At 43.7% G+C, this 13789-nt stretch overlaps 1 protein-coding gene across 3 annotated transcripts in view; it reads left to right on the top strand.

The window, feature by feature from the left end:
- The window catches only part of CALU (calumenin), a 42341-nt gene extending 30653 nt beyond the window's left edge, over positions 1 to 11688 (top strand). For 2 of the 3 annotated variants that reach the window (XM_033958412.1, XM_033958411.1), the window contains exons 4-7: positions 657 to 823; positions 7189 to 7249; positions 8483 to 8682; positions 10213 to 10317. In XM_033958412.1, coding sequence (XP_033814303.1) covers positions 657 to 823; positions 7189 to 7249; positions 8483 to 8682; positions 10213 to 10317 — 533 coding nt within the window. Of the gene's footprint in view, positions 1 to 656; positions 824 to 7188; positions 7250 to 8482; positions 8683 to 10212 lie in introns of all 3 variants that reach the window. The other variant, XM_033958410.1, reaches the window with a different exon arrangement.
- Positions 11689 to 13789: the final 2101 nt, after the last annotated feature.

Here is a 13789-nt window from a genome sequence, read left to right as displayed (position 1 = left end):
CCAAGGCTCACCGTCCGGACACGAAATCAAAGAAACAATTGAAACTTTTTTATTTTTTAAGAAAAGAAATAGGAAAGCACAGCGACCGAACTTAACTGAAAGAAAAGAAACAGCCGCGGTGAAGAGAAGGCAATGCTGCAGAGATGTAGAAAAACGTGTCTTCTTGTCTCCGCGGAATTAAACGAACTGAGGATCCTCTCAGGAGATGCGCCCCCTAGTTCGGGCGGGAAGGCACGCGCACATGCGCGGTACAGTGCTCGAAAGATCGAGATCTTCAAGCAAGTTTGCTTTCGAGGCTGTCCGCTGCGGGGCTCCGTCGGTGACGTCACCCATGTGTGGGAATATGCTGCCTGCTTGTCCTGGGATAAGCAGTGTTTACAGGGGGGAGGACAAGGGGGGAAGAGGGGAAACCAGTGATCAAGTAGAATCCATAATGGCCACCATAAGTGCAAATGGAAAGATTAGATAGGACAGTTGGTCCTTACCTTACATTTCAGTTTCCATGCAGGAAGATTCTGCTCAAAGGGATACATCCACTTCCTAAATCTTAACAGCACTGCCGCCAGCATAGCCCATGCGTAGGCTCCCTTGTTGAGAGAATATGGTTTTGTTTACATTGTCATGCATAACTCTTAACTTCTTTCTGTTCTGTACAGATGACCCTGACCCTGACGATGGATTTAACTATAAGCAAATGATGATAAGGGATGAACGGAGGTTTAAAATGGCTGACAAGGATGGGGACCATATTGCCACAAAGGAAGAATTTACAGCCTTCTTGCATCCAGAGGAGTTTGATTATATGAAGGATATTGTGGTCCTGGTGGGTATTACCTCAAAAAATATTGGGGGCTAATGAGTACTGCCATTTTAATACCTTCACACCACACCATTCAGAACTGACTTAGATGCATAAATTGGTGGTTGGTGATGGTGGAGAGGAACATATATGCAAAATATGATGTTAATTCTTTCAGCCTTAGATTTTTAAATGGGCAGAGACCCAGGCAGTCATCCCAGAAGACATTTGCAATGCAGAAACTTGATTTTCTTTATGTTTCTTTGTGTAAAATTACAAGACTGGTGTGCTAGCCAGGGATATTGTGAACTTTGACAGAGCGGTGATTCAGGGGTCTTTGTCTTCTGTGCATCCTATTAGTTTGGTCTAGTCTAGCAGGATGAAAGGAAGGTGAAATTTATTTATGCCTCTTTTTCACCCTGAAAAACTGTGGTTCTGGGAGTAATTTTGAGATCTCACTCTATTCCTGCATCTGGAGTACTGTGTGCAATTCTGGAGGCCACATTACAGTAAAGATGTGCGCAGAATTGAATCGGTTCAGCGGACGGCCACCAGGATGATCTTGGGGCTCAAGGATCTCTCGTACGAAGAGAGACTGAACAAATTGCAGCTCTACACTCTCGAGGAATGTAGGGAGAGGGGAGACATGATCAAAACATTTAAGTACCTCACAGGACGTGTCGAAGTGGAAGATGATATTTTCTTTCTCAAGGGACCCTCGGCCACAAGAGGGTACCCGCTCAAACTCAGGGGCGGAAAATTTCATGGCGACACCAGAAAGTATTTCTTCACAGAGAGAGTGGTTGATCATTGGAACAAGCTTCCAGTGCAGGTGATCGAGGCAGACAGCGTGCCAGACTTTAAGAATAAATGGGATTCCCATGTGGGATCCCTACGAGGGTCAAGATAAGGAAATTGGGTCATTAGGGCATAGACAGGGGGTGGGTAAGCAGAGTGGGCAGACTTGATGGGCTGTAGCCCTTTTCTGCCGTCATCTTCTATGTTCTATGCATTATACTTGTAGCTGGTCAAAATATGCTGCACTGATTCCCATTAGAGTGTGAAGTGAGTTTGCTATTTCCTTTTCTGCTTTTGCATTGGCATACTGGACAGTTCCAGACTGTGTACCAGTGATGTCACTGGAAGAGTTCAGTATCTCAACCTCTATATGTGGGAAAGGGGTTGCAACCAGTGTTCCCTCTAAGGATTGATGAGGTGTGTGCAAAAAAAAATATGCATGAGCGACAAATTACATACTCCACAAATTTATGAGCAGGCGCAGAGGACGCATTTTTAAACAAATGTAGTTTATCCTTGTACTCCTTATGTAATTTTAATCATCTATGGATATGTTTGTATGTTTATTGTTCAAATGGTTTTATTTATTTCCCAAAATTTATTTTTGTTATACACATTGAAAATATTTGATATTGCGTTTAAATCAAAATCTCAATAAACTTGAAACTTGAAACGAGTGCCCATGAGATTGTGGGAGGGTTAAATACTCAAAACTTAGAAGAATAACAATTTACTTAAAGTTTTTGCTTCGCCAGCTTTCTGGTATCTTTACATAATGCAGTGGTGTACCTAGCATATGTAACACCCGGGGCCCATCATTTTTTGGCACCCCCCCCCCCCCCCATCTGTACGAAAAACGTGATTTTTAGTAACAAGCCACACGTCACACATGAGTACCTAGGAAAAGGCAGCATCTTACATATTGCAGTGAACAGTACATCAATACACCCATTGTAAAACTAAACAAGCCAGACCAGCACAGATCAATCCTACACCGTCAATCCTAACAGAAAACCATGTCTTTCGAACACACAGAACACAGAAAAACACCTTCGCCTAGTAAGGAATATGTAATCACAAACTAACCCCTCCCTCTTTTACAAAACTGTAGTGTGGATTTTAGCTACGGAGGTAACAGCTCTGATGCTCATAAAATTCTGAGCATCAGAGCTGCTACCACCAAGGCTGGTGCTAAAAACGCTTCACAGTTTTGTAAAAGGGGGGATAAAATAAAAATACATAGACAAAGGTTAAATTGAACCAGCAAGAAGCTGGACTCTGCATACAATGCTTCACAGAAACAGTGACACATGTCTCCTAAAGCAATAAATAAATAGAAATTTTTTTCTACCTTTGTCTTCTGTGGTTTCTCCTTTCCTCATCTTCTTGTAACTCTCTTCCTTCCATCCACTGTCTCCCGTCTCTCTTCCCCTATATGGCATCTTCTCTCCTTCTATGCCCCTTCCAGAAACTGTATGCCTCCCCCTTCCATCTCTCCTTTCACCCCATTGGTCTGGCATCTCTCTCCTCGCCTTCCCTCTCCCACACCTCTCCTCATAGTCTGGTATCTCCCCTTCCCTGATTCTCTGGCATCTCTCTCCTTTCCTTTTCTTCCATCTTTCGCTCCCCCTCCATGCTCTCACATCTCCCCCTTCCTTTTCCCTTAGACTGGCATACCTTCCTCCTACGCTCCAAGCCCTGGCATCTCCTTTAATTCCCTCCCTCATCTTCCTTCTCCCTCCAGCTGGGTACCGCAACACTCTTCCCTGCAGCTTTGCACTTCCCCACAATTGCCATGCTTCGGTTCCTCTTCTTCCTTCCTTCCTCCCCCCCCCCCCCCCCCGCGGGACCCTGCGGCACCATCAACTCTTACTCCCTCTAATGTCGGCCCTGCAGCTCCAGACTTCCTCGCACCTTCTCCCCTCCCCCTTTGGATCGCTATTATTTTAAATGTTATAGCCGCGGAGCTGTATCCATCAGTGGAGATGTCTAACCTCGGCCTGCCCCGGAACTCTTACTGCAGCAGCCGCCCGTCTAGGCAGGAACAGGAAGTCACTGTTGCAGTAAGAGTTCCGGGGCAGGCCGAGGTTAGACATCTCCACTGATGGATATAGCTCCGCGGCTATAACATTTAAAATAATAGCGATCCAAAGGGGGAGGGGAGAAGGTGCGAGGAAGTCTGGAGCTGCAGGGCCGACATTAGAGGGAGTAAGAGTTGATGGTGCCGCAGGGTCCCGCGGGGGGGGGGGGGAGGAAGGAAGGAAGAAGAGGAACCGAAGCATGGCAATTGTGGGGAAGTGCAATCCCCCCAATGCGTCCCCTTACCTTACCTCCCCTTACCTTTGCGACGCGTGTGTGCGCTGTGAAGAGAAACTTGTGCGCTGCGATGTAATATTTTGTGCGCCAGCGCAGGCCAGCGCAGCTTAGCGGGAACACTTGCAACCCATTAGCAGGATTGAAGAAAATTAAATTAACATTAAACATAGAAACATGATGGCAGATAAAGGCCAAATGGCCCATCCAGTCTGCCCATTCACAGTAACCATTATCTCTTCCTCTCTCTAAGAGATCCCACATGCCTATCCCATGCCTTCTTGAATTCAGACACACTTCTTCCGGGAGACTGTTCCACGCATCTACCACCCTTTCCGTAAAAAAGTATTTCCTTAGATTACTCCGGAGCCTGTCACCTCTTAACTTCATCCTGTGCCCTTTTATTTCAGAACTTCCTTTCAAATGAAAGAGACTCGACTCATGTGCATTTACGCCACGTAGGTATTTAAATGTCTCTATCATATCTCCCCTCTCCCGCCTTTCCTCCAAAATATATAGATTGAGTCTGTCCCCATAAGCCTTATGACGAAGACCACACACCATTTTAGTAGCCTTCCTCTGGACCGACTCCATCCTTTTTATATATTTTTTAAGGTGCAGCTTCCAGAATTGTACACAATAATCTAAATGAGGTCTCACCAGAGTCTTATACAGGGGCATCAGTACCTCCTTTTTCCTACTAGCCATACCTCTTCCTATACACCCGAGCATCCTTCTAGCTTTCGTTGTCACCTTTTCAACCTGTTTTGCCACCTTAAGATCAACACATACAATCACACCCAAGTCCCGCTCTTCCACCATGAGTTCAAAATCCAATTTTCTTTTTTATTCTTTCCAACCCAATAGGACAGGGGTGGGCAACTCCGGTCCTCAAGGGCCAGAATCCAGTCAGGTTTTCAGGATTTCCCCAATGAATATGCATGAGATCTATTTGCATGCAATACTTTCAATGCATATTCATTGGGGAAAACCTAACTGGATTCAGGCCCTCGAGGACTGGAGCTGCCCACCCCTGCAATAGGATGTTATAAAGAAATTATACATAAGAGGTAGAGACTCTTATCCTCTCTCCAAAACTGAACGGAATAGGGCTAGATTTTGCTTGAGGAAAATAATCGGAAAAGACGTTATCAGATTTGAAAAAGGCTTTTTTCAGACTTGGGGTTTCGGAAAAATAGCTCTCCCTGCCCCAAATGGCTTAGTACATTTCTGTGGGAGAGGCAGTTACATAGAAACATAGAACATGACGGCAGAAAAGGGCCACGGCCCATCTAGTCTGCCCACGCTAATGGCCCACCCCCTAACTACCTCCATGAAGAGATCCCACATGCCAATCCCATCTTTTCTTAAAATCTGGCACGCTGCTGGCCTCAATTACCTGTTGTGGAAGATTATTCCAGCGATCAAACACCCTTTCGGTGAAGAAATATTTTCTGGTGTAGCCATGAAATTTCCCACCCCTGATTTTCAACGGATGCCCTCTTGTTGCCGTGGATCCTTTAAGGAAAAAGAGATCCTCTTCCACCTCGATATGAGATCCTCTTCCACCAGCTTAAAACAATGAAACACAATGCTTGTAGTTTGGAAACCCCTCCCTTTAATCATTTCTATAGCGCTACTAGACAAATACAGTGCTATACACATTAAGTGCAGCTACTTTTTCTGTCCCTAGTGGGCTCACAATCTAAGTTTTTTGGGCCTGGGGCAGTGGAGGGTCACAAGGAGCTGCAGTGGGAATCAAACTCAGCTCCCCAGGATCTGTCTGCTGCACTATTAGGCAACTCCTTCCATCTAGTGCTTCTGAAGAGAATTTGATTTTCTTTGCTTTAAAGATAACTGTGACATCTAGCGAATGAATTCTGTAGCTTTTTAAAAAAGGGTTGTTATGTATAGGACACCTAGGGCTCCTTTTACAAAAGTGCGCTAGCTTTTTTAGCACATGCTACCCGAAAAACTACTGCCTCTTCAAGAGGAGACGGTAGTGGCTAGTGCGCGCTATTCCGCGCGTTAAGGCCCTAACGCACCTTTGTAAAAGGAGCCCCTAATGACTAGAATGGAATTTGCTACTAGTTGCCATATGTACTGGTTCCTAGTGGTGGAGATGCACAGCTTGACTTGTTGCCTTAGTACAGCAGCATCCTGTGGTTAAACTATAGAATCCTTGCTTTGAAATCTGACCGGTACATTTAACATAATATACTTTGGTTTCATTTATACAATTTTTTTCACCCTAAAGGAAAGTTTGGGAGCCATTTCATTCAGTCACTTCATCTTCCTTCTTGGTCTCGCATGTTGGAAAGAATTCCATAAGCCACGTTCCGCATACTTTTCCCACTTAAGAACATAAAAATAGCCTTACTGGGTCAGACCAATGGTTCATCAAGGCCAGTAACCTGTTCTCACAGAGGCCAATCCAGGTCCCTAGTACCTGGCCAAAACCCAAGGAGTAGCAACATTCCAGAGCTGAGATTGTGATGTCATAATGCCTCATTCCACAGTACGTCAGAGCCAGCCTCATTAGTGATGTCACAATGGCTTGATTGCCCTATAATTGGCTCACATATGATTATAAGAATAGCCTTACTGGGTCAGACCAATAGTCCAACAAGCCCAGTAGCCCGTTCTCACGGTGGCCAATCCAGGTCACTAGTACCTGGCCAAAACCCAAGCTGTAGCAATATTCCATGCTACCAATACAGGGCAAGCAGTGGCTTCCCCCTTGTTTTTCTCAATAACAGACTATGGACTTTTCCTCCAGGAACTTATCCAAGCCTTTCTTAAAACCAGCTGTGGCTATCCGCTGTTACCACATCCTCTGGCAATGTGTTCCAGAGCGTAACTATTCTCTGAATGAAAAAAAATTTCCTCCTATTGGTTTTAAAAGTATTTCTCTGTAACTTCATCATGTGTCCCCTAGTCTTTGTAATTTTTGATGGAGCGAAAAATCGATCCACTTGTACCCATTCTACTCCACTTGTATTTTTTTTATTGGCATGGAAGCTTCCTCCTCCTCTGGGTGTCCAGCTTAATGACAGCTGGGCTTTTCTTCACAGCTATCCAGATACTTTTTTTCTCCCATTTCTGTATCCCCTACCAAATCACTTAATTTAAATATTGCAGCAACACTCCTCAGCAAGGGATTGTCCATCTGAGCTCCTTCAGGAACCTCATAATCCTGTATATTAGATTAGCTGCACAATGATTGACTCCTTCCCCTTCCTCAGATTTATATTTGAATTTTGTTTTTCTTTCATTAGGAAACCATGGAAGATATTGACAAAAATGGCGATGGCATCATTGATTTAGAAGAGTACATTGGTAAGTAGCTCCTTTTTTTCCTTGCAGCATGTTAACTGTTTGCATTTTGTAGTCCAGGAAAGTAAATTCCAGTCGATAGGTCCAGTTAAGTGGTGGTGAATCCACAGTGATGTGTGGTTGTATTTAATGGGAATCATTCTGGCCTTGTGAGCATCAAAGGACAAAGATATGGAACAGAGCCAAGCAAAGTTGTGACATTGTAGGTTCATGCTAACATACTGCAATTAGGGTGTACAGCGTGATGGGGCACCGAGGACATTTGAGATTGGAGGGACAAATTTCAGTAAGCTGCATGGCACAAAAATCTGCAGGTGCTTTTGAACCTTGTACAGTCAAACCTCGGTTTGCGAGTAACGCGGTTTGCGAGTGTTTCGCAAGACGAGCAAAACATTCCCGCAAATTGTGCATCGCAAACTGAGTGTTGACTTGATTTGTGAGCCCCCCCTCGCGATCCAGCATCCCCCCCGCTTGCGTCGCCCCCCCAGCATCCCTTGCCCAAGCACCCAAACACAATCGCTTACCCCGATCTAGCACCAACGTACAGGACGTGCTGGTGCCTGAATATCCTCCATCTTGCCTGGCAAGAAGGAGGATCTTCGGGCACCGGCACCGGCATGTCCTGTGCATTGTTGTGGTGCCAGTGCCAGATCGGGATAAGGGATTGTGTTTGGGTGGGGGGGGGTGCGCGACGCAAGCTGGGGGCGATGCCGGTTCGGGGGGGAACGATGCCGGTTCTTGGGGAGGATGTTCGCTGGCAGGGGGGGAGGGGAGAAGCACCAGTGGCCTGGGGGGGGAACTAATCAAGCGAGTTTCCCTTATTTTCTATGGGGAAACTCATTTTGATATACGAGCAATTTGATTTACGAGCATGCTTCTGGAATGAATTATGCTCATAAACCAAGGTTCCACTGTACTTCTCACTAATGTTCAAAATTGGCTAAAGGTATAGGGTTTAAAGGATTCATGGACTTAACCCATGATGACTGTGATTCCAGGAAGAAACTACCTACATATAATTAAAAATTGTTTCCCTCCAAATCTTGCTGTCCCCTCCCAGGGACACCCGCTTTAATCTTGTAAAACTACAGAGCTATATTTTGCTGCTCTGTTTTGAAGCAAATTTCGTGACCAAGGATAAAGGTTGAGAACCTCTGTTTTTCCCCACAGTGCTGGCATGTGCAGTATGATGGGCTCCTAAGAGAGTTGAGATTGATAATAACTGGTGTTTTGCAGGTGACATGTATAGCCATGATGGTGATACCGAGGAACCTGAGTGGGTGAAGACAGAGCGACAGCAGTTTGTTGAATTTCGAGACAAAAATCGTGATGGGAAAATGGATAAAGAGGAGACTAAGGATTGGATTCTGCCCTCTGACTATGATCATGCCGAGGCTGAAGCACGCCACCTTGTCTATGAGTCTGACCAGAACAAGGTAAGGCTTTCTGTCACACTTTCACACCAGCCAGTAGCTAATCTTAGCTCACTCCTCCTACGGATGTGTGAGACTAGTTGAACATGAAGAGAATATGGAAGTGATTTGGGGGGACAGATGAGCTGGTAAGAGACTTGTAAAAAAATTATGATATTCTGGCAAATCATTCAAACATAAATTATTAGAAAATCAAAGGAAGGACTAGCCCAGTGATGTACAATGCTGTTCAGAGACTCCTGGATCTGATTCCTGGCTCAGGTCTTCTTTTGGTCTGGAGAAGCTGCAGAGGCAGCACTTAAAGTACTTGAGGAGGAGAAAGCCATCGTGCGACATTGACATTTGCTGACCAGACTTCGTAATCTGGTGCATGATCCCGCTGAGGATTGTTGCTGCAAATGTCTGTGCTTAAATAAGCTGAATGGGGGGAAGAAAGCCTTGAGTCAGGGGTGCCCAACACGTCGATCACGATCTACCAGTCGATCGCGGAGCCCTGCCTTTCAAAATAAACTCTACTGCTCAACGTAAAAACGAGTGATCCGTGAACCACAGAATACACTACAGTACAGTCAGTCTGAGATCTCGTCTTTTGTAACTGTTACAAAAGACGAGAGCTCTGTCTGGCTGTACTGTGTGTCAATCAAGTGCCATTGTATTGTGCCATCCATGTAAACAATATATATTAATATAAAGTACACTCGGTGTGTGTATATAAATAAATATATGTTAAAAAACATTTTTATTGTTGGTAGATCATTTTGACGTCATTTTTAAAAGTAGCTCGCAAGCCCAAAAAGTGTGGGCACCCCTGCCTTGAGTAGTTACAAATGATAGATCCCTGTAGGGTAAAAGCCCAGAAGAGCAAGAGAAGACTGCTGGGTTCAGCTATTTCAGACAGACTCGAAGGGAGGAGGCATCTGAATAAGCTCACTAATGACCCAGTACCCATGGATGTACACTTCTCCCTCCGTATTCGCTGTGATAAGGGATTAACAGAACCGCAAATACAGAAAAACCGCAAATAACTTTTTCATATGTTATTCGCTGCTTTCTATTCAAAACCATCGTGAATATGGTGAAACCGCAAATAACATGGCGGGAGACCTGGCCTGTTCCTGAAGGAGAGGCAAAACACGGTGAAGAAAGTGCCGGGAATCAGCGATTTCTCTATGCAAGCTGACGTAATTTGGGGGGAGGAGCCAGCAAGTGAAAAAACGTGAATAATCGAAACCACGATTGCTGAAACCGCAAATATGGAGGGAGAAGCGTAATGCATTTTACTATCAGCATCTTTATTTTGTGAGTTACAAATTTAAAACCCTATAAAGCACTGAGAGTATTAAAAAGAAATATCTGTAGAGGGATAAAGCGGCAAAATGGACTGGCTTAAGAGAAGAAATAGTTCATTTGATATATGGTACCATAATGAAACAAAAGTAGCATTTATTGCCTCGCTGTTTTTTGTTCCACCTGATAAGAGGTTGGTCATGCTGATTCTTAATTGTGTTGTGTTTTTTTTTTTTTCTTTTTAAGGATGGCAAACTGACACGGGAGGAGGTAGTGGACAAGTATGATCTATTTGTGGGCAGCCAGGCCACAGACTTTGGCGAGGCCTTGGTGCGACATGATGAGTTCTGAGGTGTCACACTTGCCTCGGAACATTTATTTATTTTTTTACAGCTTCTACTTTTAACACTAGATTGCTCCCAAGACTTCTGTTCCCAGCCCTGTGGAGGGAAGCTGGGTATCGCATTCATTTTCTCCCTGTACATGGGAACCCAGGAGCTGGCAGCATTTCAGCAAAGAAATCATACAACCATGATAACTATTGTGGAATTATTTTTAGGGCTATCCTACTTGGATTATGTATCTATCACAAGTCTGTTTATTTTTGTATATACATGTTCGGGGGGGGGGGGGGAGGGAGGGGAAAGAGAAAATTGAGTGTAATTTGGAAAATGCATATTCTTACCCTATAATCTTATAGACACATAATTTGGGTTGTTTTTTTACATTATGATTTTAGTGAATGTTCATAAGTTAGGAGAAAGATAAATAATTACCAGGCCATAGCCATAGAGTTTTATATACACTTTAGTAACTTGACATAATAGTCTTGTGAATTGTTGGATCAAGTTGAGAAGGCAGTTTCACACAGAGCTGTCTGTGTGAGTGTGTTAAACTTCTGCTGGCTCTCGCACAATCTGTGTTCTGTAGAGAGTTAGCTGCAAGGGAATCTTTATATAATCTAGTCACCATTATGGGGTTGTGTTTGTTTTGTTTTGTTTTGCTAGCCTGGTTATAAGGTTTGCATGCTTCCCTGTGAAAGGGTATAATCCCTGGCATGCAGCGCTGCTCTCAGTACACAAGTTCTACTGTGGTATATTGCACAGATTTATGGATTTAATTAGTTTAGGTTTTTCATTTCAGATCAGTGATTTGGTAAGAAGGAAAGAGCCTGTTGCCTTTGGGTGATAACACAATGTGGGCCTCTTGGTTTGCTGTTTAGTGCTGTGCATGTAGCCTCTTCCAATCCAGGGCCAGCTGGTCACTTTCCTCATGCCTCTTCAGTAAATAGTAGTGTGAGAGGGAAGAGGGGATCCCGATATGCACAATTCAGGATTACAATGTCTGGGGATACTCTGTAGTGGTTTCCTGCTTTTTATATGGAAATCATCTTTACAATAGTCTTGAACAAAATACTGTGCCATTGTACATATGTCAGCAATTGCTTGAAGTTAAGGAAATGTTTGGAGGCAAAATCAGGCACAAGTAGGTTCTTAAATTTTTCTATTATTCATTAAAGTGCCTTTTTCTATAAAAATGTAGCTGTAACAGTTAATGGGAGAGGTGGACTTGGTTAAATTCAGAAGAGAGGGAGGGATGCAGTAAAGTGTGTTGGTATCACAGGTCTCTCTGATTGGCCATCCATATTTTCTAAAAAAAAAAATGGCATTGCAAGAAAAATATTACATCATATCCCCAAAATGAGTTACATAATTGGTTGGCTTCAATAATATTCAGAATTTCTAAGTCCATCTGAAAATGATGCTGCTAATTTTGTATGATAATCCATAGGAAGGCAAACTACTGATGGCTGAAAATCGTAACAGTGTTCACTTCCAGTTTAACAGCTTTTAGTTCTTCCAGCTGGAGTTCTTTTAATGGACAAGCCAAGAAAAGCTGAGCATAAATGTGCCAAACCTTCTCTTTTAAGGCTGCTCAGTACAAGCCTCACTGCCATCTCCGAGGGAAGATATTGAAATTGTCCTGGCTGTAATGGCACTTACGCATTTCTTTCTTTGGCTGCAATTAAGGAAGTCTGGTGTTTCTGTATATCAGGACTTTGCTGCATTAACCTGTTAAGAGTTCATGTCCCTGCAAAACTTGTACAAAAAGGACTCTCAAAAACACCAAGCATGACAAAAATGAATTTGATCAAATGATTCCTTTCTTTCAAAATTGGTCTTATTCTGGTGACTTCCAGAATTGGAAGAAAATCGGATTTGTACCCAGGTTCAAGAAGGTGGTAGTGGGCAATATTGCAGAAACACATACAATGGTGCAGGCTAAATTTATTGTATTAAATAATTGAGTGCGGTTAATAATACCACCTTAAAAACAAACCAAGTGACCCGACACGGTCCATGTTTTGGTTAACACGCCTTCATCAGGGGTCCTAATAAACCAAAATAAGAATGACTCAGAATGTACATGGACATAACAAAAAAATATATGTACATTTATGTGACATAAACAGCTTTATAGATGAAAGGATGGACATCTAAGAATGGTGTGCAGTGAAGAATAAAGTAAAGAATAACAGATGGTGAACAACAAAATATCCAAAGGCTAAAATAAGCATAATGAAATAACAGTTTGTCACACAGATATGTTTAAAATGAATGATGAGCCACAGAGAATAGTGTAGATCAGTGTTTTTCAACCGCTGTTCCGCGGCACACTAGTGTGCCACGAGATGTTGCCTGGTGTGCCGCAGGGCCGCCATCAGGCAGTACTACCAGTCCTGCATTCAGGGGCCCGGAGCTGACAGGGGGCCCAAGGCAGGGGCGCCAGTAGCTCGCCAAGGCAAAGTGAGTCGATCACCCAGGACTCACTTTGTCTTGGCGATCTAATCTATCGAGCCGATAAGTCTTCTTCTCCCCGACGTCAATTCTGCAGTCGGAGAGGAAGTTCGGGCCAGCCAATCGCTGCCTGGCTGGGCGGAACTTCCTCTCCGATTGCAGAATTGACGTCAGGGAGAGCATGCGTCGGCGTCGGCTTTGGGGCCTGTTATCCATTGGTGGGTCCTGTTCCCCGATGGCAGTGGCAGTGGCTGTGGCTTGGGGAACGGCAGGGAGAAAGAAAGAAGGGGCAGGCAGGGAAACAGAAGGAAAGAAGAGAAACAGAAAAAAAGAAAGAAAGGTCAGGGAGAGAGGAAGAAAATGTTGGGGGAGGGAATGAGGTGTGGAGGAGAGAAAGCATACAGGCTGATAGAAGGGAAGAAAGATTGGATGCACAGTCAGAAGAAGAAAGTGCAACCAGAAATCACCAGACAAGGTAGGAAAAATGATTTTATTTTAAATTTAGCAAAGTGGAGGCAGTATTACCACAGTTTTCAAAGGAATTTGCCCAAATAACTTAATAGTTAACTGGGTAAATTCCCAGAGATGAAAACTTCCCTTCACTTACTATGCACAGTTCTGAATTTATATCTGCTGTCTATATTTTACAATATGGTCACCTTTTACTAAACCGCAATAGTGGTTTTTAGCGCAGGGAGCCTATGAGCGTCAAGAACAGCGCTGGGCATTCAGCGCAGCTCCCTGCGCTAAAAACTGCTATTGTGGTTTAATAAAAAGGATGGAGGGTATATTTGTCTATTTTTGTATGCTATAAAAACCAAATACAGAGAGAGACTGAGAGCTGTTGACGAAGAGCTACGTGTGTGTCTTTCTTCGATTCCAGCCAGAATATCAGCTTTGTGTTCAGCCAAACAGGCCCAGGTTTCGCACTGAATAAAGTATTTTATAATTTTTCACTATTCTGTTTACTTAATATTTCATAATAAAGTAATTATAAAATACTTTCTTTGTGTTTATTTGATTCC

Source organism: Geotrypetes seraphini, chromosome 9 (genome assembly GCF_902459505.1).
Source record: "Geotrypetes seraphini chromosome 9, aGeoSer1.1, whole genome shotgun sequence".
Taxonomy (NCBI): Eukaryota; Metazoa; Chordata; class Amphibia; order Gymnophiona; family Dermophiidae; genus Geotrypetes; species Geotrypetes seraphini.
This window is presented reverse-complemented; position numbering and strand designations above follow the sequence as displayed.